This window comes from Mustela putorius, unplaced genomic scaffold (assembly GCF_011764305.1).
Source record: "Mustela putorius furo isolate JIRA1106 unplaced genomic scaffold, ASM1176430v1.1 tig00000129_pilon_pilon_pilon, whole genome shotgun sequence".
Lineage (NCBI taxonomy): Eukaryota > Metazoa > Chordata > Mammalia > Carnivora > Mustelidae > Mustela > Mustela putorius.
In genome coordinates, this window is record NW_025421290.1 from 49,593,000 (window position 1) to 49,617,636 (window position 24,637).

Sequence of the window (24,637 nt, forward strand, 5' to 3'; positions counted from 1 at the left end):
ACTCAGCCAAGAGCTGGTCCCCATTTCAGAAAAGCGCATCACTTCCGACGGCGCCCCCCGGAGCCCGACCCCCCGACGCCCCGACCCCCGCCCGCGCAGTGGCGCACCTGACGCCCGCGCGCGTCCCCGCGACCCCGGGAGCCGGCGGCGGCCTCGGGGTTTCCGCGGCCTCGGGGTTTCCGCGGCCTCGGGCTCCGGCTGCCGCGCGGTGGTTTCTATAACCTGGAATCCGCTGTGTAACGAGGTTCAGGGTCAGGGAAGGGCCGCGCCCTCCGCATCACGAGCCACCGTGGTGGCCGCGGGCAGTCGCTCTTCCTTTGCTCGCAGCTCCGTGGGCAGCAGATTGGGTCGGGCTCCGCCGCAGCCCGCGGGCCGAGTGCCTCTGCCTTTGGGCTGACCCGGCGGACCGTCCGGGGACCGGCCCGGCCTGGACGGCCAGGGGCCTGGGGACCCGCTGGGACTGCCCGCTAGCGACGTGTCCCGCCCGCAGCCGCTCCGGGGCGAGTTCCCGCTTCCTCCGCGGCGCTCTGCCTCCAAGGGGGAGAAGGTGGAGGCGGCCAAGCCTTCGGAGACCTTGGCTCTGGGCCCGCACGTCACCTCCGCCGCCGTGTGCGGGCCGCGGCTGGGCGCGGGGCGGCCGGGTTTACGGACGTGGGAAAACAGACCCCGCTTCTCGATGAGAGGCGCGGCCCCAGCCCACTGCAAAAGGAATGCATACACAGATGGGGGCCGGGAGCCGTACTTCGTAATCCATCACTGAGCATCGCAAAATACAGGTTACAAAAAGGGACATCGGGCCAGGCGGGCTTGAGAAGCACCGCTGTGAACAGTATTTTGTCCATTCCGCCCCTCGCCTCTCTCCAAGGGCACATGCCCTGTCTTGGTTTTTCCTGCAAACAAATGACGAAAAGTCCCCTCGTTACTCAAGAGACCTTCCCCTCTGCGGGCGGATGACAACGGTCTCCTCTCCAGCTGCCCAGTAACAGGACTATGTGTGCCTGACGGACAGCGTTCCTCTCTGGGCGGTACTTACACAGTCGTAAAGAAGTAAAGTAAAATGAGGACTTTGTAATTACCCTTGTCTTGTTTTGTTTTTTCCTAGAAATTGATGAACCAGAGCACTGACAGCCTGCAGTAAATGATCCCGCATGCAGTCTTCATTATCAGATGGCTGAACAATTAATCAGGTAAACGACCAAGTGAGTAACCAGACAAATGACAACTCCCGCTACAACAGGCACTACACACTCTTGACCGTGACCTTCAGCTGGCAGTGTCCCCACATTAGGGATGGCAAGACACCAGCACCACGGACACCAGAGAATGTTGTCCATGGACACAATGCACAACCCAAGTGATAGGATCTACCAGTGTGGCCCGGGAGTTTGGGACAGCACGTACCGAGCTCTGCACAGCACGACTCTGGACTCCACCGAGAGGACAGACTGTCCAGACCCAAACTCTCCTAGGCTGGCCTTGCTTTTGCTGATACACTTTCCTCACAACCACGGGTTACACTGCATACAGCAAGAGTGGGTACAAATCACAGTGAAAACCAACAGATATTTAAGCCTAGAGGGCACAGAGTCTCCGTGTTTTCATTTTGCCCAGGGTAGCAGAGGCCGGGCCCGCAGAGAACCAGGATGTTTTCATTTGGGAGAGCTCCTCTCCAGCTACTCCAATGTCAAAAGTCAGCTCTGTTCTCATTGCCTTTTTAGGAGACTCCTTCCCTGGAATGCCGCTGCCTCCCCATAGGTCCTAGAGAGGCAAAACGACTTCAAACACACAGAGCCTGCAAATATTTAACAAAGGTAAATTCATGAGCCAGAGTAACCTCAATGTTCTGACAACACCTGTTGGCCAAGGATGTGTGGCAGCCAACCAGAAGCCCGGGGACAGCCCTCAGCAACGCCACCGGAAAGTACCAAGAGACAGCCTCCTCATTTGGCTGAACTAGGGCACAACCTATTCTAGGAAATAAGTCTAAAATCCTATCGGGCAACAGACAACAAATAGGCTTTCTTGCCAGGCTGCACATAAAAGGTAACATTTGCGTGGCATTGTGTCACGTCCGGCTTATTGGGGAGCTGGTAGCATGTAACTATTTAAGAAGAGGTAGGGAGCACGCTTCCGCCCCCCACCCCTCCCCCAATAATATATACCAAATCCTTGGACCTTCCAGTGAAATTTACTTAAAGATGGATTAAGTCTCATTTCATCCTCCAAGAGAGCTGGAGCCTTTGTTAGGAAATCTGAGCTCCATGCAGAGGACGCTGCTGGTGACCCACCTGGCTCATTTACCAGGTCAGTGACCCATCCCCGAGCTGCTGTGTGTGTCGGGTGCTCCCGGCCGTCCCCTTCTCTGGAGGGTCTCCTCCATCCGCCACACAGGAGACGTGCATCGGAGAGATAATGCCCCTCCCCACAGGCAAGTCCAAAGACCCCCCAACCCTGGGATTGGAGAGATCCTCCCTTGCCTCCAGGGAAGACCAGCTCTGAGGCTGGTCTCACGCTCACCCACGGCAGCTGTGCCGCCAGGTATTAAACAGAGTCACGCAGCTGCCTGTGCTCTTAGCTTTCACGTAGACACAGCTCGTGGGTTTATAACTCCACTCGACCATGACTTCAAGGACAGGAACCCTCTAATCTTTAATGTTTGCTAAATATCCCCTACAGCTAGAACTTTCCCAATTTTTTAAGAATGACCCAAAATAAGACATTAATGTGTCATGTGTTGTAACCTAGAAGACACACGTGTGGGCGTGTGTAATCTCAGAGCTACAATTCATGAAAGAATGTCCACCTTTACTACGCCTGTTTTCTATTTCGGATTTAAAATGTTGGTTCGGGTCGTGATCCCAGGGTCCTGGGATCGAGCCCCGCATCGGGCTCTTTGCTCGGCGAGGAGCCTGCTTCCTCCCCTCTCTCTCTGCCTGCCTCTCTGCCTGCTTGTCATCTCTGTCTGTCAAATAAAATAAATAAAATCTTTAAAAAAAAAATAAAATGTTGGTCACTAAGACAAAAACACAGAGGGAGACAAACTATAAGAGACACTTAAGTCTAGGAAACAAACACGGCTGCTGAGGGGAGGGGGTGGGAGTGGGGCAGCTGGGTGACGGGCATTAAGCAGGACACATGATAGAATGAGCACTGGGTGTTGGACGCAACTGATGAGTCACTAAATTGTACCTCGGAAACTTATAATACACTATATGTTAACTAACTTGAATTTCAATAAAACCTAAAAAAAAAAAAAAAACTTGGTCACGACTCCCTAAAGTAATTTTACTAACCGAGTGATGTGTATGACACACAGTTTGAAAAACGCTGCCTGTAATGCTTAGCAAAGTGACTCACACATAAGAGGTACTCCATAAATATTTTATGAATGATTAAGCGATTGGCTGGTTATGAGAATATCCAACTAACAGTCTGGAAAGGCCCTGACCTTTGGCTCTGGGTCTTTGGATCTTTCCAATTTGTTAGACTTCCTGGCAAGTTCCATGATTTACCTTCACAGACGGTGAGGCCCCTCTTGGGGCCCCAGGAGGGAAGGGGTCAACCCGAAGGGCCTTGTTGCTGTGTTTGCCCAAGTCCTTAGGCTCCCAGACAAGCCCTGTAGTTTTGGAAATGGGCAAATGGCCCCAAATTCAGGACAGCCAGCAGTGACCAGAAATTAGCTCAGAGTGTTACCTCCAGAGAACAGCTGCCAAAGAAGGCTGCAAGCGAATAAAGTGGGAATCATGAATGAAAGCAGAAAAATAAAAAATAATAAAACATGTAAAGCAGCAAAGAAGGCCGTGAGGTCCATTGGTACCATCACGATAGGACGCCGGGCTGCCACGCCGTAATCTGGAAAACACTTGTTCTGTGGGTTCCTGAGGAAGACACACACCGTAGGGGGAAAAAAAAACAAACTGGGGGAAGGAGCTACTTCGTTAGGAGCTGGGCCAGTGCCTAAGCCCTCCCAGACCCAGGGGCTCCTGGGTCATGGTGGAGAGTCCGGTCCTAGCCCATAGGAAACAATAAGGTCCACGTGCTTTTTTCTCAACTGTGCTGACTTGTCCAAGATTCTAGGAAGAAAGAAAGCAATGAGGAAGGAAGGAAAGAAAGGGGAGGAAGATGGAGGAGAGCCTGGCAGGAGGCACAAGAGCTGCGCACTGGGGCCAGCGCTGGGCCGCACCAGGGGCTATGCACCGTGGCCGCTGCCCTCCGTCCTCCGGGGCCCAGCTGGCCGCCCCCTCCCGCAGCATCCGACGGCATCGGGCTGGGCCCTACCCCAGCGACAAACCTAGCATCTCTGGGTCTGACAAACCTAGCATCTCTGGGTCTGCCATTGCGTGACCCTCCTACCCACGAGCACCTGAACCCCCATTTTATAAACCACCACCCCCGGATGAAGCAACCGGCACTTTGACCTATTTGCAACCACCGTTTACTGCAAAGCAGACTGTGAACTTGAGTGGGAAGAAGTTTTGGCTTCAAGTCCACCGCGGTCTAACAGACCTGAGGACACCTCCTTCCGCTGGGAAGGCAGGCAGACGTCTCCCCAGCGTTAACAGCTCTGGTGACCTTGTCATCGAGGAATCACGGACGTCCTCTTACGGCATCCACGGTGCTGCGGTCTCTCAAGATACCGCCGATGCTCGTTGCTACATTTACCACCAGATCTGCTGGTGCACAGCCCTCCGTACCCTGCTCCATGCTTGTAAGAACACGTGCGAGTGGGCACCGTCCCCATGCGGACTACTGATGGAGGAGGTATTGTTCACGTTAGAATTTTTAGTATTTTGAACATGTCGTATGTCTGTAATGTATAGGGTTAATGAAATTTTAAAAAAAAAAAAAAAAGTATTTTTAAAAATTTAGAAATAAAGAAACTGAAACTCCGGTTCAAGATCAGGGGAGGGAGAAGTGGGGCTGCAGGTATGGGGGGCCAGGGCCGGGGCAGCCGAGCCCACACTCTGCCCCGACGCTGAGCCGCGGACCCCACGCTGTCCGGCACCCCGCTCTTGGTGACGGCCCCACGTCTCCTTTCAGGGGATCGTCACCGGTTCTGATCACTCGTGGGAAGGCTCAGGGCTTCTCCTCCAGGCCCTGTGCTCTCTGCTCGGAGCCCTTTGTGAAACCTGGTGCCACCCACTCAGCCTCCTCGTTAACTTAATTTGCGTCTGTTCTGGGCCTTAGCCTGCCCCATTATTCCTCTCCCGAATTTTACAAGAAGTTCTCTTTATGCTTTTATTCTCGCAAATGTAAATACAGATCAGGACGCCAGGGAAGGTATCCGAGTCCTCGCGCCCCCGCCCCCGCCCCATTCTCCCCAGGAAACTGAACGCAGGAAGCAGGGAGCCCTGGAACTGGACGGGCCCTGCGCCTTTATTTCCACTGCCTCCCTGCTTCTCAGGCTCTTACTCCTAACCGTCGTGGCCACCAGCGGGTCCTAAGTGGGCCTCTGCTCTTCGGTGACCCACCACGGGACAAGCTTTCAACAGGCAGCTAGGAGATCCCCCTCTTTATGCGGGACGCTTTGCGAACACGCAGATGAGACAGGAAGAGTGTCCGGTCTGTCCCTAGACCCGGACACACACACACACACAGCACAGCACACTGTCCATTCCAGCGACGCGGAGCCCAGAGGACAGAGAGCGTGGTCCCGGGCGGCCTTCCCTTCACGGGGGGAGCACACAGGGTCTCCCACGCTTACTTCTCCTTTCTTCTCATTTCACCCACTTCCTTTGGACCTTAGCAGGTGGCCCCTGGGAAGGGTTCCGTGGTCACCCAGGACAAGCACTGGCGAAGCAAAGAAAAAAAAACGACATTCTCCTTCCCTGCTAAGAGGCACTCATGACTCCTGGGGAGGGAAATTCGCGCCAGGTTTCTGAGACTGAGTGGGCCCCGGAGCCCTTCTCCCCCACCCCCAACAAGTACCCTCGATTCCCTGGAACGTGGCTTGCACGCTGCTGAAGCAGAGTAATCTAAATTCTGTTCTGACCTCAGCAATTTAAAGCACGCAACCAACAATGCCTGTATCCTTTGTTTTCTTCTCCTTAGGTCAGTAACGGGATCCGAGAGGGTTCTGTCTTGCCAGAATTCTTTATTTATTTACATTAAAAAAGGGCGGGGGGGGGGAGTACGACCCCCAACAACGGTTTTGCTCCTTTTCTGCACTCCTGCACTTGGGTCCCGGCCTCTACCTTGCTGGAGGGGGTGCTTAATTACTCCCAGGCTTTGCCAGAGCCGCTCTCGGTTCAACTGTAGCACTGTTTACACTGCAGCCCACATTACAGAATCCCACGGACTGTGGCTCCTCCGTGTCCTCCCTCAGAGGCCGGGCTGTGTTTTCACGATACACACAGAAGAGTTTCAGAAGCCTCCGCGCCCCCCTAGCTGGAAAACGCTTGATCCGGGGACCGGCCCCCCAGCCCTGCACGTGAGGCTGCATTTCCCCCTCCCCCCCCACCCCCCCAGAGATGTCAGTTAAGATTCCTCATCAGCTGCTAGACCGAATTATCCGGAACCATCCTGCTGAGAGACTCTGCAAGCCCGCCCCCCGCCCCCAGCCAGCGCTCCATCAAAGCCAGACCATCCTCTCAAAATGGAGGATGACCGCCGTCCTACCCTTGCCTGGATGGGCCTCAAAATCAGCGTTTCTAAAGAATACCAAGAAACGATGGCGCCTCCCCCACAGGAAAACCACTTTTATGGCTGATTAATCAGCAACAATGCTGCAAATGACCCGTCTGCAAAAAAATCTTCAGCGCCCTCGAGATCTAAATTACTCTAATTTTTCTTCCCCAAAAATTAGGTATAATATTATAATTTCAAGTAATGCCGGAGCCATTTCTCCCTTCATTGGATACCAAGCTCAAGATGTTACAGGAAAAAGAAATAGCTTTCACCGCTGATATGAAAAATTTAAAAGACAGACAAGTGTGAGCAAACAAAAGCTGTCACATCAAATACTGCGGGGGGGCCGGGGGGTCTAGAAAAAATGCCAGAAATGCTCAAGTCTAAATAAAGTCATTTATTTGTTATTTTAACCCCTTCACTGTCAGTCGCTGGCAAGGCTAACGGGCCCTCGGGGGGTGGGAGGTACGGGGGACAGCTCTCTGGGGCTCCTCTCCACGGTGGTCCCATCACAGGGTCCGCTTAGTCCCCTGGTCCCCTGCAGGGTTTCCAAACACAGTGTCGCCGACGCTTCTCTGCTCCCGACTGCTCTGAGGGCATCACTTCTTCAGAGAAGTGTCCAACGGCCACCTCCTTAAGCAAAGTGACTAGACCCCGAGTCGCCCAAGGGCAGCAGCCACACACCGTCCACGCGCGTCCATGGAAGCAGGTACGCGGCCGAGCGCGGTGGAAGTCCTTTCTTGAATTTAGTGTCCTCGATGGCTAGCACGCAACTCCAAGATAGGACTCCTTCAGGAAAGGGGAGAAGACACAACCCGGACAGACCCGGGGCGCATCCCTTGCTCCTTCCTGGTCACGTCCCTAAGCCCGTTTCCTAGGTCGAGCTGATGTACTTCTACAAAATATTAAGTAAGGCCGGTGAACGAGCACCGCTGATGATGGGCTCCAGAACTAGAGGCCAAGTATTTCCAGCTAAAATGGATTGATCGGACACCGATTGTGCACACTTCAGCGGGCCCCGAGATGAGTAAGTCCCAGCTCCGTCCTCGAGAATCTGCCCCCCCCCCGCCACTCTCTTGGCCCAAGACAGTGAGGCTTCTGCTTCCAACAAACTGCTTTGGTGGTGGCTAGCAGCCTGCCCAGCCGAGAGGGCTCCACAGACGCACCCCCCACCCACGTGCGGATGCCCTGACACGCCTGGTCTGCGAACTTTCTCCCAAGTGCCCACCCGTCCCTCGCCGGTAGGGGGCCCACCTTGAGCGGCCCGGCACCTGTGGCTCCCAGAGGGGAGCCTGGGAGGCGTCCTGGGTCCTTCCCTCCCTGAAGCCAGCCAGCTCCCCAGCACAGAATGCAGACCGCAACCCCACCTCGCCGGCTCTCCGTCTCCGTCTCCACAGCCTTGTACCCTCGATCACCGCCCCCCACTCAGACGTGCTCATCTCTGCTCAAAATCCTTCCTTGAGCCCCGAGCTCGTGCCCAGTCCCGCCCCGGGCTCACCCCCTCCTGTCTCAGGGTGCCCATCCTACCTGCATTTCCTCTCCTCTGCTCCGTGGCACCAGGCACTGTGCCTGACCAGGTTCACGCAATTCGACTGTCCTACTAGGGATGAATGCTTCGTGGGCAGGAACCTGGCTGTTCAGCTTGGGAACCCCCAGGGCTTGCTACAGGGTGTGAGGCAGGGCAGGCCCTTAAAACGGGATGGACTGAGAGGTGCTTGATCTATACACCAAAGCAACGCCCTTGGGTCTGTCACAGGTAATGCTCGCTGGCTTTCCAGAGAAGTCTGCTTAAAGGAAATGCTGTGCTTTTCCAAGCTATTCACGGACAGGAGGAATGTGCAGGTCTCCCGTCCAGAACTACAGGCTGCCTGGGGCTCATCTGACCACTTCGCCACACTCCCCAGATTCCTCCCGTCTGGCCGCACCGCTGTCTTCTCGGCGGTTCCTCACCTCGTGCAGATTTGCTGCGGGTGGCAGAGAAGGTGCCTCTGGGGTCCCCGGCACCCGGCGGCGGCCACCTGCTTGCCCGCCGCGTGGCGGCTGCCCCGACCCCTCGGGGTCGATGCTGGGGGAGCCGATCCTGAGGCCTCCTCCCGTGTGCCGCTCCAAGGGACGCAGCCATGTGTTCTCAGCCCAGACATTCTGATGTGGGTTTCTGTGTGGGAGAGAAAAAGATGCACACACTCCCTGAGTCTAGGATTTGTGGCTTGTGTTATCTCACAACTTCACATTTGGAAGAGGTATTTTAATTTCTTATGAGTTGTGAAAATAATTATGTAATTCTGCCACCTTCTTAAAACTAAGATATTTCAAACTGACTCCATGTAGTCTGGGGCTGACACCCTTAAGAGGACTTGGCTTTTTTTTTTTTTTTTCCCTTGGAGTTTTCAGCCAATTTGTGCCAAACAAACTCTTGAGTTGTTAAAACAGTTCGTGATGGAGAACCATCTTGCATACAGAAGTAAAGGAAAATCCTTCTTCCCTCCCAAAATTAACTGTCAACAATGAGTTCTGAAATACAAATGCCGTTTGCGGTCTCGGCAAAGCCCACTTTCCGGTCTGTTTTCGGGCTCTGGCGGTCTCCAGTGCTGATGGATTCCTCCATCATCCTGTCTGGCTCTTCTTTGTCCCTCCCTGGGTCTCCCTGATTTGTCCTCGGTTATTTAGGAACCTAGGGAAAGGTTCGAGAAGATTACACCAGCAAACGCAACTATGAAGTTCTCAACGATGTATCTTAAATGACTGCCCAAAAGGCATTTCTCTATCCAAGTCTTCCAACTCTAGCGTTACTCCTGCCGACCATGAAGCCATTCGGTCATGGATATTTCTGAGCATCTGCACCTGCCCAGACCTCGTCTGGGGCTCTAGGGACCCCGAGCGAACAGGCAGATGAAATCACAGACCCACATGTGACCGGACAAAGTGCATACTCCCACATCACCCCGGCCGGCCACGTGACACTCACACTGCAAGGTGATCCTTTTGTTAAGTACAGACCAGAGACTGTCAGTAGTTAGAACGTGTTTATCATTTCTTCCAGGGCATAAGTTTTTTTTTTTTTTTCTCATATGTATTTCATATTCCTAGCTGGAGGAATATCAAAAAAATCTGAATATCACCATCTGGAAGTTATGCCATGGGCTCCAGTGGGCAGGATTAGAGCTGGGTTTCTCTTCTTCCTCTGAAAGTGTGTTTCTTCTGCTTTGAAATGAGCACAGACGCGTTGGATCCCCTGATGAGACCGACCCAGGCTCTACACAGCCCCGAGTCTCCACCCTCCGTCCTCGCAGGCTCCTGGGCTTCTCCGGTGCCGAGGAAGGGGGATGGGGTCCCTTCAAGGACACCTGATCGTCCGTGACTCACTCACCCCATAAATCGAATGTGCTGACAGACGCGAACGCCAGCGACGCGGCGCCCCGCTGCTCACCGAGCCGGCTGCTGCTCTACCTGGGTCCCGGGTTGTGCAACGGAGCCCTCGGGAGCCATTCCGGTTTCGAAAGCGTGCGGTCACCACTGACTGTGCCACACGGCGTCACTCCCCTCCACCAGCACCCCCCTCGCTGGTGTGTAATGGTTACTCTGAAACGACTGGTATTCTTCAGGAACAGAGGCTGTTTTTTGAAAACACTCACTTTTTATGCCTCTAGTCTATCACTGTTATGTTTTTAAGTCTCGAGGTGTCGTCCCAGAATGCCCCTGTCCTCTCCCCCTGTGGTTCTCTCCCCCTGTGGTTCTCTCCCCCTGTGGTTCTCTCCTTTGCCAGACCAGCCCAGGAGCTTCTGAAAGAAGCCCCCCCACCTGGCCCATGAGACACGTGTGAGACCCAGACTTATTTTTTAAATTAAAATTGTGGGGCGCCAGGGTGGCTCAGTTGGTTGGACGCGTGCCTTTGGCTCGGGTCATGATCCTGGAGTCTGGGGATTGAGTCCCGCATCGGGCTCCCGGTTCCCCAGGGGGTCTGCTTCTCCATCTGACATTCTCCCCTATTATGCTCACTCTCTCTCTCTCTCTCTTAAATAAATTATCTTTTTAAAAAATTAAATTAAATTAAAATTGAATTAAAATTTTTTTTTTTAATTCTTATAGACATAGCTAGAAAAATGTGGCTATGGCCCATGTCAGAGAGATTACTGCCTGTCCTCTCTTCTGTGAACTTCATGGTTTCCGGTCTCTCACTGGATGACTGTCTTCCCTCCATTTTGAGTTTGCTTTGGTGCGTGGTGTAAGAAAACAGCCCAGTCGCATTCTTCTGCTTACAGCTGTCCAGTTCTCCCAGCACCATTTCTCTATTTTTTTAAAGATTTGATCCATTTATATGACAGAGGTCACAGTAGGCAGAAAGGCATTTCTTAAAGAGACGCATCCTTTCCCCTCTGTAGACTGCTGCCCTCTTTGTCATAGATTACAGCCACTGTGGGGAAAAGGATGGAGCTTCCTCTAGAAATCAAAATCAGAAATACGGGACGATCCAGTAATTGCACTACTGGGTATTTATCCAGAGAAAATGAAAACCCTATTTGAAAAGATATACGCAACCCTGTGTTTACTGTAGCATTATTTATGGCAGTCGAGCTATGGAAGCAGCCCAAGTGTCCATCCGCAGGCAAATCCGCTACGCGAGCGGAGAGCACAGCACGACGCACACGACCGTCCGGTCGCTATGCTGGACACCGGAAACTAAGGGAATGTTGCGTGTCAACTAGGCTCAAATTCAGACGTTTAAAAATCCTAAATAAAATCCAATTGCCTTTTTAGCTCTCCCCTGTTAACTATTAGTTAACAGTTTGCATTGTGTGTAACATTAGCTCTTTCTTAAATTTTCACAGGACAGATTTGGTTCGGAGACTTGCTCTGATGAGCGTGCATGGCGGGTGTCTGACCGGGGGACCCTCCCTAAATCCGTGGCCACCGCCGCTGTAGACGTCTCTTTCAAGTCTATTTCGAGTTAGAAAGCCTGCCCTGGTGAATTCCGTCCAGTCGCTCAACCCTACGCCCAACTGGTGTTTATCACTAGGTGGTCCGGAGCACAAAGGAAGGTCTCCCAGATTCCTCTCATGTGGAGATACAGAGTTGCACGCCCCTAGGCCTGATCTGGGGTGAGGCATCCCGCCTCCCCAAGCAGCGGTTCCCTCCCCCAGGTGACGGATGTGCTAAGAGCACCCAGCCAGCCGGCTGGACAGTGGGAATAAGTGAGTCTTCGGGAGAAGCCCACAGAGCAGCAGGCACAGGCAGCCGTTGACTAGGATGTTTGCTCCTTAATCCCTTTGGCCTAAGGACAACGTAACTGAAGACGTTTACAGGACCGCAGAGGGCTGGAGCCTGAGGTTCCCTTCGGGAGGAAGAAATCTATAAACCATTGCAGTGAAGCATTTTATAATAATGCATTATACGGCCTGTACTCAGAACTTTGACCCAGAACGCTATCTTTCCATAAACAAGACTCACATGGAGACTTGGTCTACACACAACAAACCAGCTTTATGCTCAGAGGAGATCAAACAACAGATCGCTAACAATGTTATTTTTCTGTTTGTTTTATTTTAAAGATTTTACTTATTTGACAGAGAAAGAGAGAGCACGAGCGGAGTGGGCAGCAGACAGTGGGAGAGGGAAAAGCAGGCTCCCTGCTGAGCAGGGAGTCCAACACGGGGCTCAACCCCAGGACCCTGGGAAGAAGGCAGATGCGTAGGCAGCTGAGCCATCCAGGCGCCCCACTAGCAACGTTTTGTACAAACTGGTTTACGTTCCTGGACCTAATCCTGAATATTTTTTACAAGCTACCTTAACTATGTCATCAGGAAGGTTTTTGGTGGACAGCTTTGAACCTAACTTTGCACTCTGAGGGTAATTAATAGTATAGGAGTGTTGCATATTGTATACACACTTTGTAACTATTAGGTATAAGATACTCTTAATACTGGGCCTATTCTGGGCTCAGGAAACAAAGCCCCTTGACATTTATGACACAATCTAGCTTGGTTATTCAGACTGAACTGGGTAGGGAGTCATCTGGATTTCATTTTCCCACACTCTTACCGTAGGTTGGAAAGGTCTCTACGCGGGACAATTCACACTCTAAGTTGGCCTCCTCTTCCCTCTGACCCAAGGAGAACCGCGAGGTGGGAAAAGCTCTCCATGGAAAAGAGCGTTCCCAGGAAAACAGATCCGTGCACGGCAGGACTGGACGAACCACACAGGCTCCCGTGACCACTGACTCCTGTCAGACGTTCTCCTGTGGTTCCTGCCTTCAGCGTTTATAAAAGCAAACTGCCCCAGAAAGCAACTGGCTCTTCCTCAGCTGGGGATGTGCTCTTACCACACCGAGTGGCACTGATCACACACCCAGCCCGGACTGGGGAGAGCAGGCTCCCGCAGTGAATCTGGGTGACATTAGCTAGTCTTCACACAACAGAAAGAAGATGAGGCTCTGGAAGCTTCTGAGGCTTGCCCAAGGCCCTGGGCCGAGCCAGATAGGTACAAGGTCATCTATGGGCCCTTCCCTCAGACCTTGCTCATGCCTCCCTCTGCAAGGGACCAGCCTGCCCTGTATGCCTAGGGAACTGGCCAGGTCTGGGGCCCTGGCTGTTCCTTTCCATCAGGAGGAGGAAGGAAGGAGCCTTCCTCTCAGGTCCCCAGTGGTGCCAAGGAGCCTCTGAGGCCCCCATTTCCTGAGCTCTCCCTCAGCAGCAGCCACGATCTGCAACCCAGTAGAGAGCCACACACTCAGGCTCGTGTTCTCATTTCGGGGGCCGTGTTCACAGTCATTTCCTAGCTCGAGTTAGCTCTAGGGAGGTGAGGCCTGTAACAGCCCTGTTGCTGTGCCCCAGCAGCCTACAGGATGTGCAAAGTGCACATACAGCCGTACACACACACGCTAATCACCTAGTGACATCTGGGAGCAACGAGTGCTTCCGTCCCTTCACGACTCGGACACTGAGAACCTGCCTAATCGCATTCATAGGAAACAGGCTAATACTGTTAACATGGCACCAGAGAAAAATACAAATCACTTGCAAGACCAGGATCCAGCAACCTTCGTTTTCCTGACCTTGTTTTTGGAAAAGCCTGTCTTCTCCTTTACAGACCGATTACATCACCACACACTGCGCTGAGCGTCAGGCACCGTGCGCGGAGGCCTTCCCGCGTTATCAGGTGAGTCCTTACAGGAGATAGCCGACGACAACACAGACGCCCACATCTGCAGCAGATGAGGGGATGCAGAAGTACGTGACAAGGGACCCGCACGGCACAGTGCGGAGCCGAAGCCCGCGGCCAGACCAAGGCAGTGGCCTCCGCTGCTTTGTTCCTCTCCCGCTCTCACTGAGCAGAGGGTCCGAGAGCTCTGCGGTCTGTTATGTAACTCACCTTCTCCGCAGGGCCCAAGGGTAGAAGCGAGTGCGAACTTTCCCTGAAGAAGGAGCTTTCTTCCCAGTCCATCCTGATCATAGGGACCTGCACAAAAAATATAGATAAAGTATATCTTAGTGATTGATGGACATAATACAGTTTCCTTAAAAAGGATTCCAGACAATAGAGAAACGACTGCCCATCCTTTATAGATTCAGTACTGGTTGAGCTGAGGCTACTATCGGTCCACGGGAGTGCGGGGCCCTGGGAGGAAGAAGAAAGAGTATGGGGGGTGGGGCCCTCCCTTGACCCCAGAGATCAGAGTCGAGTTCTGATCTTATCTTTTATCTGCTCAAAGTCAGAGTTCCAGAAAGCTCTGCTTTTCCCGACATGAGCTCGGTTCCGCACCAGAAGCTCACTTCTCAAACACGGCGGACGGAGGACTAATAGGAACACTGTGTGTTAACAACCCTGGAACCAAAATTTTTAAAAATAAACAAAGTCTTAAAACTCCATGTTAAAAAGAAAGATGGAGGGAGGGAGTATTTCGGGGGAGGGAGAGGACCCTTGGGCTGTTGCCTCCCGGCCAGCGAGGAGCCTGTGGTGACACGTGCCATGTGGCCGTCCGGTTTGCTCCCGGGAACCAGCAGGAGCCGACTGAGCCGGGAGCAGATGCGGCGGCTTCACGTGGAGCTGGTAATATTGCTTTAGCTTTACTATTTTTAAGATGCCATAAGACTGCTTTGTCTTTTTTCTTAAAAAAAAAAAAAAATTACAGATTAACTTAAAACCGGTGGGGTAGACAGCTCTCCTTTTCTTTCAGGAGGAGAATTGTGGAATCGCTTAAAAATCACAGCCTGGTTCCTCACACATCATGGCTGCTGACTTCGGTATTTGTCTCAGGAGCGTGATGAGCTTTGTGCTGAATACTGATTTGAGGTGTGGTTCACCACGCTGCTGACTTAAATTGTCCTTCCCACAACTTAATCTGAGAAGCCTGACGGTGGTGACAATCACAAGGACTGCTTTCCTTGGGTAAAACTCTGCTATCTGCAATTTACTCTGACAGGCTCCACAATTTTAAGTGCAATTAAATCCTAAGAATTTGCCCAGAAGAAAAAAATTCTATCACATTAAAAAAAAAAAAAAATTTAAGAGAAGGTTAAAAAAAAGAGAGAGAAAAGAGAAAAAAACAGTTGAATTGAACAACTAATTTCTAACTGGTTGCTCTTTTATTTTAAAAAGAATAGAAAAATGTATTTGGCTGAGCCCAGAAATCGGGTTCAGTGCGGGGCAGCTCTCTCGGCCTGAGGACGAGGCCCGCCGGGGCTCACAGCTTGCTGACCGGCTGTTCGGCCACTATCCTACCCACAGCCCCAGAGTGAAAGTGGGGGAAAGTGGAAAACTTGCAGAAAACCACCTTCAGAAGCTGCTGTCCCCTGACCACCCCTCAGCAGCAGCGGCCAGCTCCGAAGCACGTGGGACCTGCCGGCCTCCCTCCGGGCTGTTCACCTCCTCGCCCCTCCCCCGTCACCACAGAGACGGAACCCAAAGGAACAGCAGCAGCCAACCAGGCCCCCCTGCCCATCTGACCCGTCCTGGGGCCGGCAGGCAGGGAAGTCTTCCTTCGTCACCGTCTAGGGGATAGGCTCAGAGGCAGAACTCTCTGACGGCTTGCCTTTGGGGAAATTCCAGCTGCACTTCTAATCTGCAGCCAGGGTCGCTGGTGTCCTGGAAAAGGACCTGTGTCCCAACCCGTTCTTGGCATTCCACACTCGAAATCTTGATTCAACAGGAAGCTAATCTGACACCGAAACAGCTACCCAGGTTACGTTTGGGAAATCAGATTGTTCTTTAAGAGATGTCAAATTATACCTAATGTTGGGGAACATTTCATATAAAATATGCATTGAATTCAGTAGAACATCTTTGAGGGGACGCCTTCGAGCTTCCTGACTCTTGACATCGAGGAGCACGGAACTCAACGGCCCCAGCCACCTGGCCCACCGCCCCCTCCACCACCACCCCACCCTCTCCCCAACCCCAACTAAGGGTTACTGGACCCCAGAGAGACCGGCTGTTTGCCTGCCTTCCCTCCTCCTGGCATGCCCCACCATAGCCCGGACCACCCCCGCAGGGCACCCCCCACCCCTGACAACACTCCAACGACCTTGCCCATCTTTCCCTACCAGGCCCTGAACTCCATGAAAATGGAGACAACCTCATGCATTCCCCAGCACCTCCCAGGATGCCTGGCACATGCCCAGCGATGTCCGCTGGAGGCTCCTTTCCTTTGGAGCTGCTGAAACAGCAGGCGCTCAGAAGCCTCCTTGGGATCACGCTGCCCTTGCTGACCGTCTTCCCCAGCTGGTGGTAAACCCGGCGAGGGCAGAGGCCAGGTACCCCGGTGTCTTGGCCAGTGCTTTGCACCTGTGAGATGCTCAGTAACTGTTCACTGAATATATGAATCAAAGATAATACTAATACAGAGACCCTGACAGTACGATTGAAAGCCTTCAAGCATCCCGGCATCAGAGAATATCACAAAATTGTCCATCACGGGTGCCTATTAAAGTCTACGGAACTTGACGTTGAACTTGCTGCAACACAGCATGGTGTTGGACCGATCGTGCCGCTGGGCAAGAGATCACCCCATGGATGCGTCCTGGAGCAACAAGATTGAAGAGCTGATGTCTCATGATGGAGAGGGCCCCCCGGGGTCCCTGCCGCGCCCCTTCTTGGGCTGTTTGTTGCTTTCTCCTGGGCGACCCTCTCCTGGGCGACCCTCTCCTGCTCGTCACTCGGTGCTGTCCTCTTCCCTCTGTCAAGGTCCACTTAGCCCGTACGACTCAGCTCAGCCTCTGCCTCCCAAGGACGTCTTGCTGGGCCCCTCCTCGCCCCCTAAACACACCTGCACTGATGCACCTGACACAACACCGCTCCCTGACCCCTGTCACCACCACCCCAAGGCCCTTACTGGGCCTTGGGCCAGGAGGGGCCGAGTCGATTTCTTCTTCATCTTCAGGGCAGTGTCTGAGCAGGCGTACTCTGGGCAGAGTCAGATTCACTGTCCCCTGTCCCTGCAAGCTGCCTGGGACCCTGGCTCTGTTTTCCCCAGCCTGTGCTTTCACCTGCTTCCCTTCATTTTAACCCCACGAAATGAAGTCGATCCTCCCCACATACGTCGTGTAAACACCCTGAGGTCTCCGGGGTGGGGGAGGAAGAACCTGCATGAGAAATGCTAAGTGGAACCTCTGAGAGAAGGCTCCCCTTGGGGCGAGCGTGGCCTCGGTCTCCCCAGCAGCTGAGGTTCACCTCCCTGTGGTCAGGCCTCTCCCTTCAGTGCGTCAGGTGTGGGGACAGGGACAGGCAGAGAACCCCACCACCTCAGCCACCGTGCTGAGGGACACCTGCTACTTTTGGCAGCTCCAGAATAAACACCACAGTGAGCCCTTGCAGGACTGTCTCCTAAGAGCTGCCAGCCACTCCTTCCATGCCCTCCCAGTCTTGTTAGGCACAGGGGACCCTGGCCCTCAATGCCCCTTCCCCCTTTATTAGCATTAATATGGAACCCCAAAGGCGTGCATTACTAAAACCCGGCCACTCTGCTTTGAGCACTAGATGGACCCCTGAAGAGTCTGTGCAAAAAAAGAACACCAGTGTGGTGGGCCTCGGTCCCGCGACCGACACGACCTCCAGAAGTGCATTCCTAGAGATAACAGGCTTGTGTCCAACGCAGCCTACGATGAACAAAGCATTCTTATCCTTCCTGAGTGCACACGGCCCCTGTGCACTGCATTTGCTTGTAGGGTCCCTAGAAAAAACTCAGCCTCACTAACAGCTCACGACCCTTCCTAGGAAATAAGCAAGTGCCAATTGAAAAAGATACCACATTCCCACTTAAATGGGAATGCTCACGATTTCTGCATGGAAACGGTCCTGTCCCTTAGAGTGGTGGATGTTCATTATCAGCCCGAATGCGGGCCCCACGAACTCACCGGGTCAGCGCTGGACGGGACAGTGCTGGTTACCAAACCCAACCCTCCAGCCCTGCCGGGTGAGGGGTGAAACGCAGCCATCAGGGGTCAACTGCTGTCCCTGCCACCATGTCCAGCCCTCACGTAGGGCAGGACATGGAAGTAGCCTTGGGTGTCAGCACCAGGAGCTCTTAATACACTAAAGCAAGGTCCTTAGTCCATTTTTTCCTGAAATGTCTGAAAATAGGTAGGCGTTCCTGAAACAATGCTGAAGAGCCACCTACGATTAAAACTGACCGATGGGAGGGGGTTGTGAAGGTTCTTCGAACTGGTGCCTCTTTTTTTTGCTTGAAGGAAGAGGGGAGGGAAGCAGTCCTATATTCCAGATCCATAATCCCTTACACATACATCGTCCAAAACTCCAAAGAACCCTGAAAACCAAAGTTCTTTCATATGCTTAGCATACTACCCTGGCACGAGGCCACTTGGGTCCCCCTTCTGTCTCACTTGGGGTGAATACTTGTGTGATCGCTGTGGAAACACCCATGTCTTTGACAAGGGAGTGCTTCCTGGCTGCAGAACTCCACCCTACCCAGTAAATGCGATACCCTAGATGCCCTTTCTAACATGAGGGGGGAAAAAAATTCAAGTTCTGGAAAACACCCAGAGCCAACTATTTCGTGGACCAGTGTTGTCAAAGTCTGACATGAGGAGGGGAAAGCAGCACCTAAATTGGGGGAAATAAAGAGGTCAGGGGTTTCAAGGAGCTTGGGGTTACAAGCGGAAGCCTTGACCCAAAGCGGTCCCTCACAAACGCCCAAACACATAGCACCTATCCCCGGGTCACTGGCTCAAACCTCAACGTTAATTCAACGTTAATTGAATTTTTCCCCCCTCATGTTAGAAAGGGAATCTAGGGTATCGTATTTACTGGGTAGGATGGAGTTCTGCAGCCAGGAAGCACTCCCTTGTCAAAGACATGGGTGTTTCCACAGCGATCACACAAGTTTTCGCCCCAAGTGAGACAGAAGGGGGACCCAAGTGGCCTCGTGTCATGGTAGTATGCTAACCATAAGTTAGCATACTTAACCATACAGAACTGTAAGTCTGAAGTAGGTATTTCTGGTTTCTCTTTTTTTTTCCCCAGAAGGACATCAAAACCAGAACATCAAAATACCGTCCCAAACTAACACGAACAGGATCAGTGTTCAACACAGCAAGAAGGTCGGAGGACTTCAAGGCTGGGAGGTGCTTCACCCAACCACCCACTTGGTAACGCTCTTCCGCAGGAGGGAAGCTCTTCGGGTCTTCAAAACAGTTGGAAAATCACGTCCTGTGCATGTCTTGACCTGGCAGCCCTCCAGACTCAACCGTCTGTTGTGCATACACACCCGTTTCTTGTTCGGATGATTCTGCTGGTGCTCACAAGGACAAGCTAAGAATCAGACCCTCTGCAACAGAGTCCGGGTTCTCCACTGAAGATCAGGACTCTGGGGGTGGCCCCTGCCGAAGCAGGACGCTTGTCCAAAAGCGTGTCCACCTGCTTTGGGGAACTTGATCTTTCTCATGGATGACACCTTTCTCGTGGATGGGTTGTTAACACATTTTCACAGGAACTGGAATGCTAACTCTTTCTCCTTCAAATTCCCGAGGGCACTGCTTCTCACCTCTTTCTGTACCACCACACACTGCTGATCTTTGTTCCCTGAAGAGTCTCCCAAGTGCACTTGTTCCCGTTGTTTCTGTCTTGTTACTTTCAGTGAGCGCTATGACCAGAGTGGGACTTTTTCCTCCTCTGCAAAGCCAGCCCACCACCAGGGTGCCAGTGGGAGGCAGCGGAGGTGGCCCTCCAGAAGGTGCTAGAGGGTCCTGTCCACCCCCCCCAACACCTCAGGGCCACGGACCTTTGCCAAGACGTGACAGCACTTTGAGACTTTCTGAGCCTGTTTCTCAGGAATCTGCTCCTTTTCTTGGGCAAATTAAGGATATCCAAAGCAGACTGAACTGTTTGGATTTCTGCATTTGCTTTTGGTTTTTCACCCCGCACTTTCTCCTGCAGTCCAACTGAGTCATCCACATTTTTTAAACAATTTAAGACTCCATTTAATTGAAATAGTTTTATGTTGGTTTGAAAAAGTCGAGTGACAGGTCCTGTGAATTCGATGGAAAAGCATGTCAGCTTCTCCTGGTACCTTCGGTGGACAGGAACATTTGTCACTGGTTTTTTTTTTTTTCTCTTCTCTGCTTGCTGAAATGTGATTCTGATTTATAAATCGACACCCGATTGACAGATGGATGGCCTACTTTCTGGGCGCTGGCTGCTGACAGAGCCCCAAGACATGTGTAAAGTGATACCTGCTCTCAAGGGGTCTTCATTGTTTTCTTCTCAACTAGAAACATTCCCAAAGCCAAGCTACAATATGAGAAAAATGAAAGACAGATGGTGTCATCAGGCCCTCTGTGAGAACCCGGTGGTGGAGATGGTTCCCCGGGAGCCTGATGAAGGCCAGGCCCACATGGGTCCAAGAGACAATGAGGAGGGAATGGGGTCTGACAGGTGCAGTTGAACAGGTGGAGGAAGGTGCAAGGTGTTTTAGGGAAGCAGAAGGTGGGAAGGAAATCTAGAGGCAAGAGAGAAAGAGTCAGTGAAGAAACCAATGTGGCTAAGGCAGAAGACTGTAAAGCTAAGGCTGGAAGTGTCTGAGGCTGGGATCTGCAGGTCCTGAAGCCCACTGTCTGTCCTTTCCTGCTAGACGGTATGGACTGGCTGGAGGTATGGTATGTGCACAGAACAAGAGGTCAGAGGCCCAGTCACTGGCAACCACAGGGCCAGGAAGGGCAAAGAAATGAGAGAAAAGCAGGGCAGATTTGAGAAAATTTTCCAAATCATTGATGACTAATACAAACTACTCAAAAAATATACATTCAATTTTCACATGCATTTTTAATTACTCCCTTATGGATTTTGTACACAGCCCACTTCCCCTATAACCCATGCTCATTTCATTACCATTAGTTGTGAGCCTATCACCTATTTTCCTTTCCTAAAACCATTCCAGAAACCACCAGGTAGGAACAAACTTCTATTTAATAAAATGAACATCTGTGATGACACACCAGGAGCAAAATCCTAATTGTTCTAAAACGGGCACTTTGCTTTGACAACCAACTACCTATTTTTTTTTTACCAAAAAAAAAAGAAAGAAAGAAAGAAAATGCTTTATTCCTTTAAAACACCTGCTTTCTTTCCTTTTTGACTTCTAAAGGAAGAGATTAATTTTTATTGGCAAGAAGAGAAGTCACTCTCCAACAAAGGAAAAGCTGTGCTCTACAGAAGAGTTGCCCTCTACATTAAATAACACACAAGAATATCAACCCCAAACCACAAATCAAAGTGGGGCCAACCCCGTTTTCCCACATAAAAGCCCGCAGTCTGATAACCTCACTCCTTTGGAATTAGGCTGCAATTCTCGCTCCTCGAGGAGGGTGGCCCGCACCGCGGCGTTTCTGGATGGCCAGATTTCCATTAGAATCGCCTTCCTCCATTCACTCCCTTCTCCACGCCCTCCACCCCAGCGCAGTTACTCAGGGGGTTATAATTTGGCACTAAAATTCAATTAAGCTGAAACTTTGGTCATATGTGGCCTTTTTCTCAGCAACGCGCGATTCCTCCCACCCGTCTTCCGAACGTTAGCCGATCGATTTTTAAAGCGGAGGGAGGTAAAAAGTTGACCGAGACCGAGCTCTCCTTCCTAACCACCGGCCCGGACTCCCCAGACGCCAAGACCCGTAGCGCGGGGTCAGTGCACCAAAGCGCTAGTTCGTGGGCCCCGCGGCCAGCGCCTCGCGCTCCGCAGCCGGGACACCCGCGCGCCCCGGTGGGAGTGCGGCTTGCAGGGGCTCCCGGTGCGAGCCGGCCAAAGTCTGTCGGAGCATTGAGACCCCATTGAGGACTGTGGGAGTTTGGGCGGCTTAATGGGATTGTGTTCGGCGCTTCAGGCGCTCCTTTAAGACTCCATGGCACCAACGAAACTCCAATAAAAGGGCCTCTCTAATTGCTCTCTGACTTTCTATGAAACTTTCTAAGCTGCGCTGACATCCTCGAATACAACTATGGAATTCAACAGGGGAGACCAAGGGGGTGTGCGCAGAGCAAGCGGTTCTCAGCCAGGCGTGTGTGGGGTGGGGGGTGACTTGGGGGAGGGGAGATGGGGCGAGTGTGAAGTCTGCTCAGGGGAAAGAAAAATATGAGTGTTCTCCTTTGTGTGCGGACAAACAGCCGAGCGCGGGAGGTCGGGGCCGGGGTCACGCGGCTCCGGGCTGCAGCTGCTGCCGTGGGGCGGGGGTCCCGGGCGGGCCCCCCGGGCGTCGCGGCCGGCGGCGGCATCAGCATTCCGGAGGCGCGGGCGGCCGCTGTCCTCGCACGACCCCGGCCGGTCCAGAGCGCGCCCCGCTCCGACCCTCCGGGCGCCCGCGCGCCTGGAGCGCGGGCCGGGCGCCGGAGCAAGGTAAGCACAGCGCGCCGGCGCCCCTCGCCCCTCGACAGAGCGCACGGGAGGCCCAGGCCGGCCCCGCTGCCCCAGCCCCGCGGTCCCCTCGCTCCTGGGGCCCGACGCCCAGCCGGGGACCCCCCGGCAGCCCCGCCACCGCGGCGCCGGGCCTGGCCTGGGCCTGGGCTTGGCCTGCAGGGCCCTCCGCGCCTCAATTCGGGCCGGAGAGGACGGATCCGCCACGGGGCTGACTCGCCCCTCTCGAGAGGGGGCCCCACGAGAGCACAGGTGACCTGCCCAGGCCGCCCGCGGCGTGGGTCACCCTCCCTCCGAACCGCTCCGTGGGCGGCGGCCTTACCAGGGTCCTGGCCCCGGGCGCTGGTGTCCCGGGGGCCCTGCGCGAGCCCCCGCCGCCCCCTCGGGCTCTCCCGTGCGCAGGCGCGGGCCGCGGGGGCCAGGCTTCGGCCAGCGTGGGCGCGCGGGCGTGGGCCCGGCCTCGCATGCTGCCCTGCGTGCCCACGCGGTCACCCGAGGGCGAAGGCACGTTGGGGGCTGGGGGCAGCGATGGCGGCGTCGCGAGGCCCAGGCGCCGGCAATCAAAGGCTGGGGATGGCGCCCGCCGCGGTGCCCACGGCCAGGCCTGGGGCATGAAAGGGTCTTTATCCTCGAGTGACACAGCGGCGGCGGTTTCCTCCTGCCTCCCCCTCCTGCGGCCCTAATTGGGGCCGGCTGCTAATGTGATTAAAGGCCAGTTAAATGTTTCTCGGGGCAGATGGTGGGAAGAGGCCGAGACCCCTGCCCCCTCCCCGGGGTCACGCCAGGCCCGTGGTCAGGGGGCCGGTGGTGGTGCCAGTCCCAGGGCAGCCTGGCCGGGCGCCCGCCGATTGTTCACCCCGAGGCAGGGAGGCCGCGGGCGGGCTCCTGGAGCTTTATGTAAGCTGGTGGGCTTGGGGCCCGGCCGGATTTGGGGATTCTTTTCGCACAGTTTCCATTTTCTGGCCTTTGGAACAGCGCCCTAGGCCCTTGGGGCCCTCCCCCTCCGGTGCCCGGCGCCTGCTGGGCCCAGCCGCTGTAGCAGGCCTGGGGGCGCAGGGCGCTGGGGGTCCGGCAAGCTCCGAGAGGTTCGGCTTAGGGTCTCCCCACTGAGGACAGTGACTCAGGATGGTGGTGCTGCGGGGGCCAGGCAGAGCCCTCCACCCGCCACGCCCCAGGCCTCGGCGACAATCGGGTTCCCACGTTGGCGGTGGCGTGGGTGGTCTCGCCCTCCCGGGAGGGCTGGGCGTCGTGGCTGCCCGGGGCGCAGGGCCTGGGAGCCAGTGTGTGCGCTGCGCTGCCCGCCGCGCCCGCTTCCGAGGGCGCCCAGAGGCCCTGGGGACCCCTCCCCAAGCCTGCCTGACCTGGCGGACGGAGGCTGTGCTCGGGGGCGGGGGTGGGGGTGCGACAGACAGCTCCGGGGCGCCCCGCGCGGAGGCCAGGCTAGTGCCGGGGCGGCGGAGTCAGATCCCCGAGCCCCGGCCCCACGGCCCGCTCCCCGCCCGTGGCCCTGTACCCCCGGGGGCCCGGCCATGCGTTCCCGCGGGCTCATTGCTCTGGAGTCCCCCGGCGGCCGAGAGCGCGGCCCGGCTGAGTCCCCGCGCCTCGGAAGTGGCAAATCTGGAACCAGTTAGGGCGGGGGAGGCAGATCAAAGCCGAATGGAAGCCTGCGGAAGAGTGAGCTCGGGACGGTCCGCCAGGTGGCCCTGGCCGTGCGCTCGGGCGGCGTCGGCGCGGGGAGCGCGGGGCCCGGCGGAGCAGGTGGGACGCGGCCCGACCCACGCCGCAGGCCGCGCACCCTCTTCCGTCCCCCCAGGGCTCTCCCCGCAGCCTCGGTGCGCCGCAGAGAGGGAAGATGGGGGCCGAAGGCAAGGCCGCGCGGGGCCGGGACGGCGGGAGGGCGCCCAGGGCTGCGCGCGGAGCAAGGGGAAGGCCGCCGCCGCCGCCCCCGCCGCGCTGCCCTCCCGCAGCCCCGCGCGACGCAGCCTTGAAAACTACCGTTAACCAAGCAGGCGTGCTTCCGTGGAAATTTCACATATCGGTGGTTTACTTTTTTTCCAATATTTCTGGAATAGTCTACAGAACTATCTCACATCCAACAAATGTCAGACTGAACAGATCAGAAAATATGAAAAAAAGAATGACATTTCAGTTGAGGCGGAG

The 24,637-nt window shown here is 54.5% G+C and overlaps 1 protein-coding gene across 1 annotated transcript; it reads right to left on the minus strand.

The window, feature by feature from the left end:
* Positions 1-252: 252 nt before the first annotated feature.
* LOC123390507 (translation initiation factor IF-2-like) lies at positions 253-10,113 on the minus strand. Its single transcript, XM_045074616.1, has 4 exons — positions 10,055-10,113; positions 8,578-8,782; positions 8,155-8,289; positions 253-699 (listed from the first exon to the last, which is right to left on the minus strand). Exons 1-4 carry the CDS (start codon positions 10,111-10,113, stop codon positions 253-255), a joined length of 846 nt encoding a protein of 281 aa, XP_044930551.1.
* Between the last annotated feature and the right edge of the window lie 14,524 nt (positions 10,114-24,637).

What these genes read in the sequence shown, in the direction of transcription:
- LOC123390507 (XM_045074616.1), bottom strand. Translation starts at nt 10,113, where the DNA reads ATGGCTCCCGAGGGCTCCGTTGCACAACCCGGGACCCAGGTAGAGCAG. An exon ending in CCGCAGCAAATCTGCACGAG is followed by an intron (nt 8,290 to 8,577) that starts GTGAGGAACCGC and finishes CACACCCTGTAG; the next exon opens with CAAGCCCTGGGGGTTCCCAA. An exon ending in GCAGAGGAGAGGAAATGCAG is followed by an intron (nt 700 to 8,154) that starts GTAGGATGGGCA and finishes TTCCTTTTGCAG; the next exon opens with TGGGCTGGGGCCGCGCCTCT.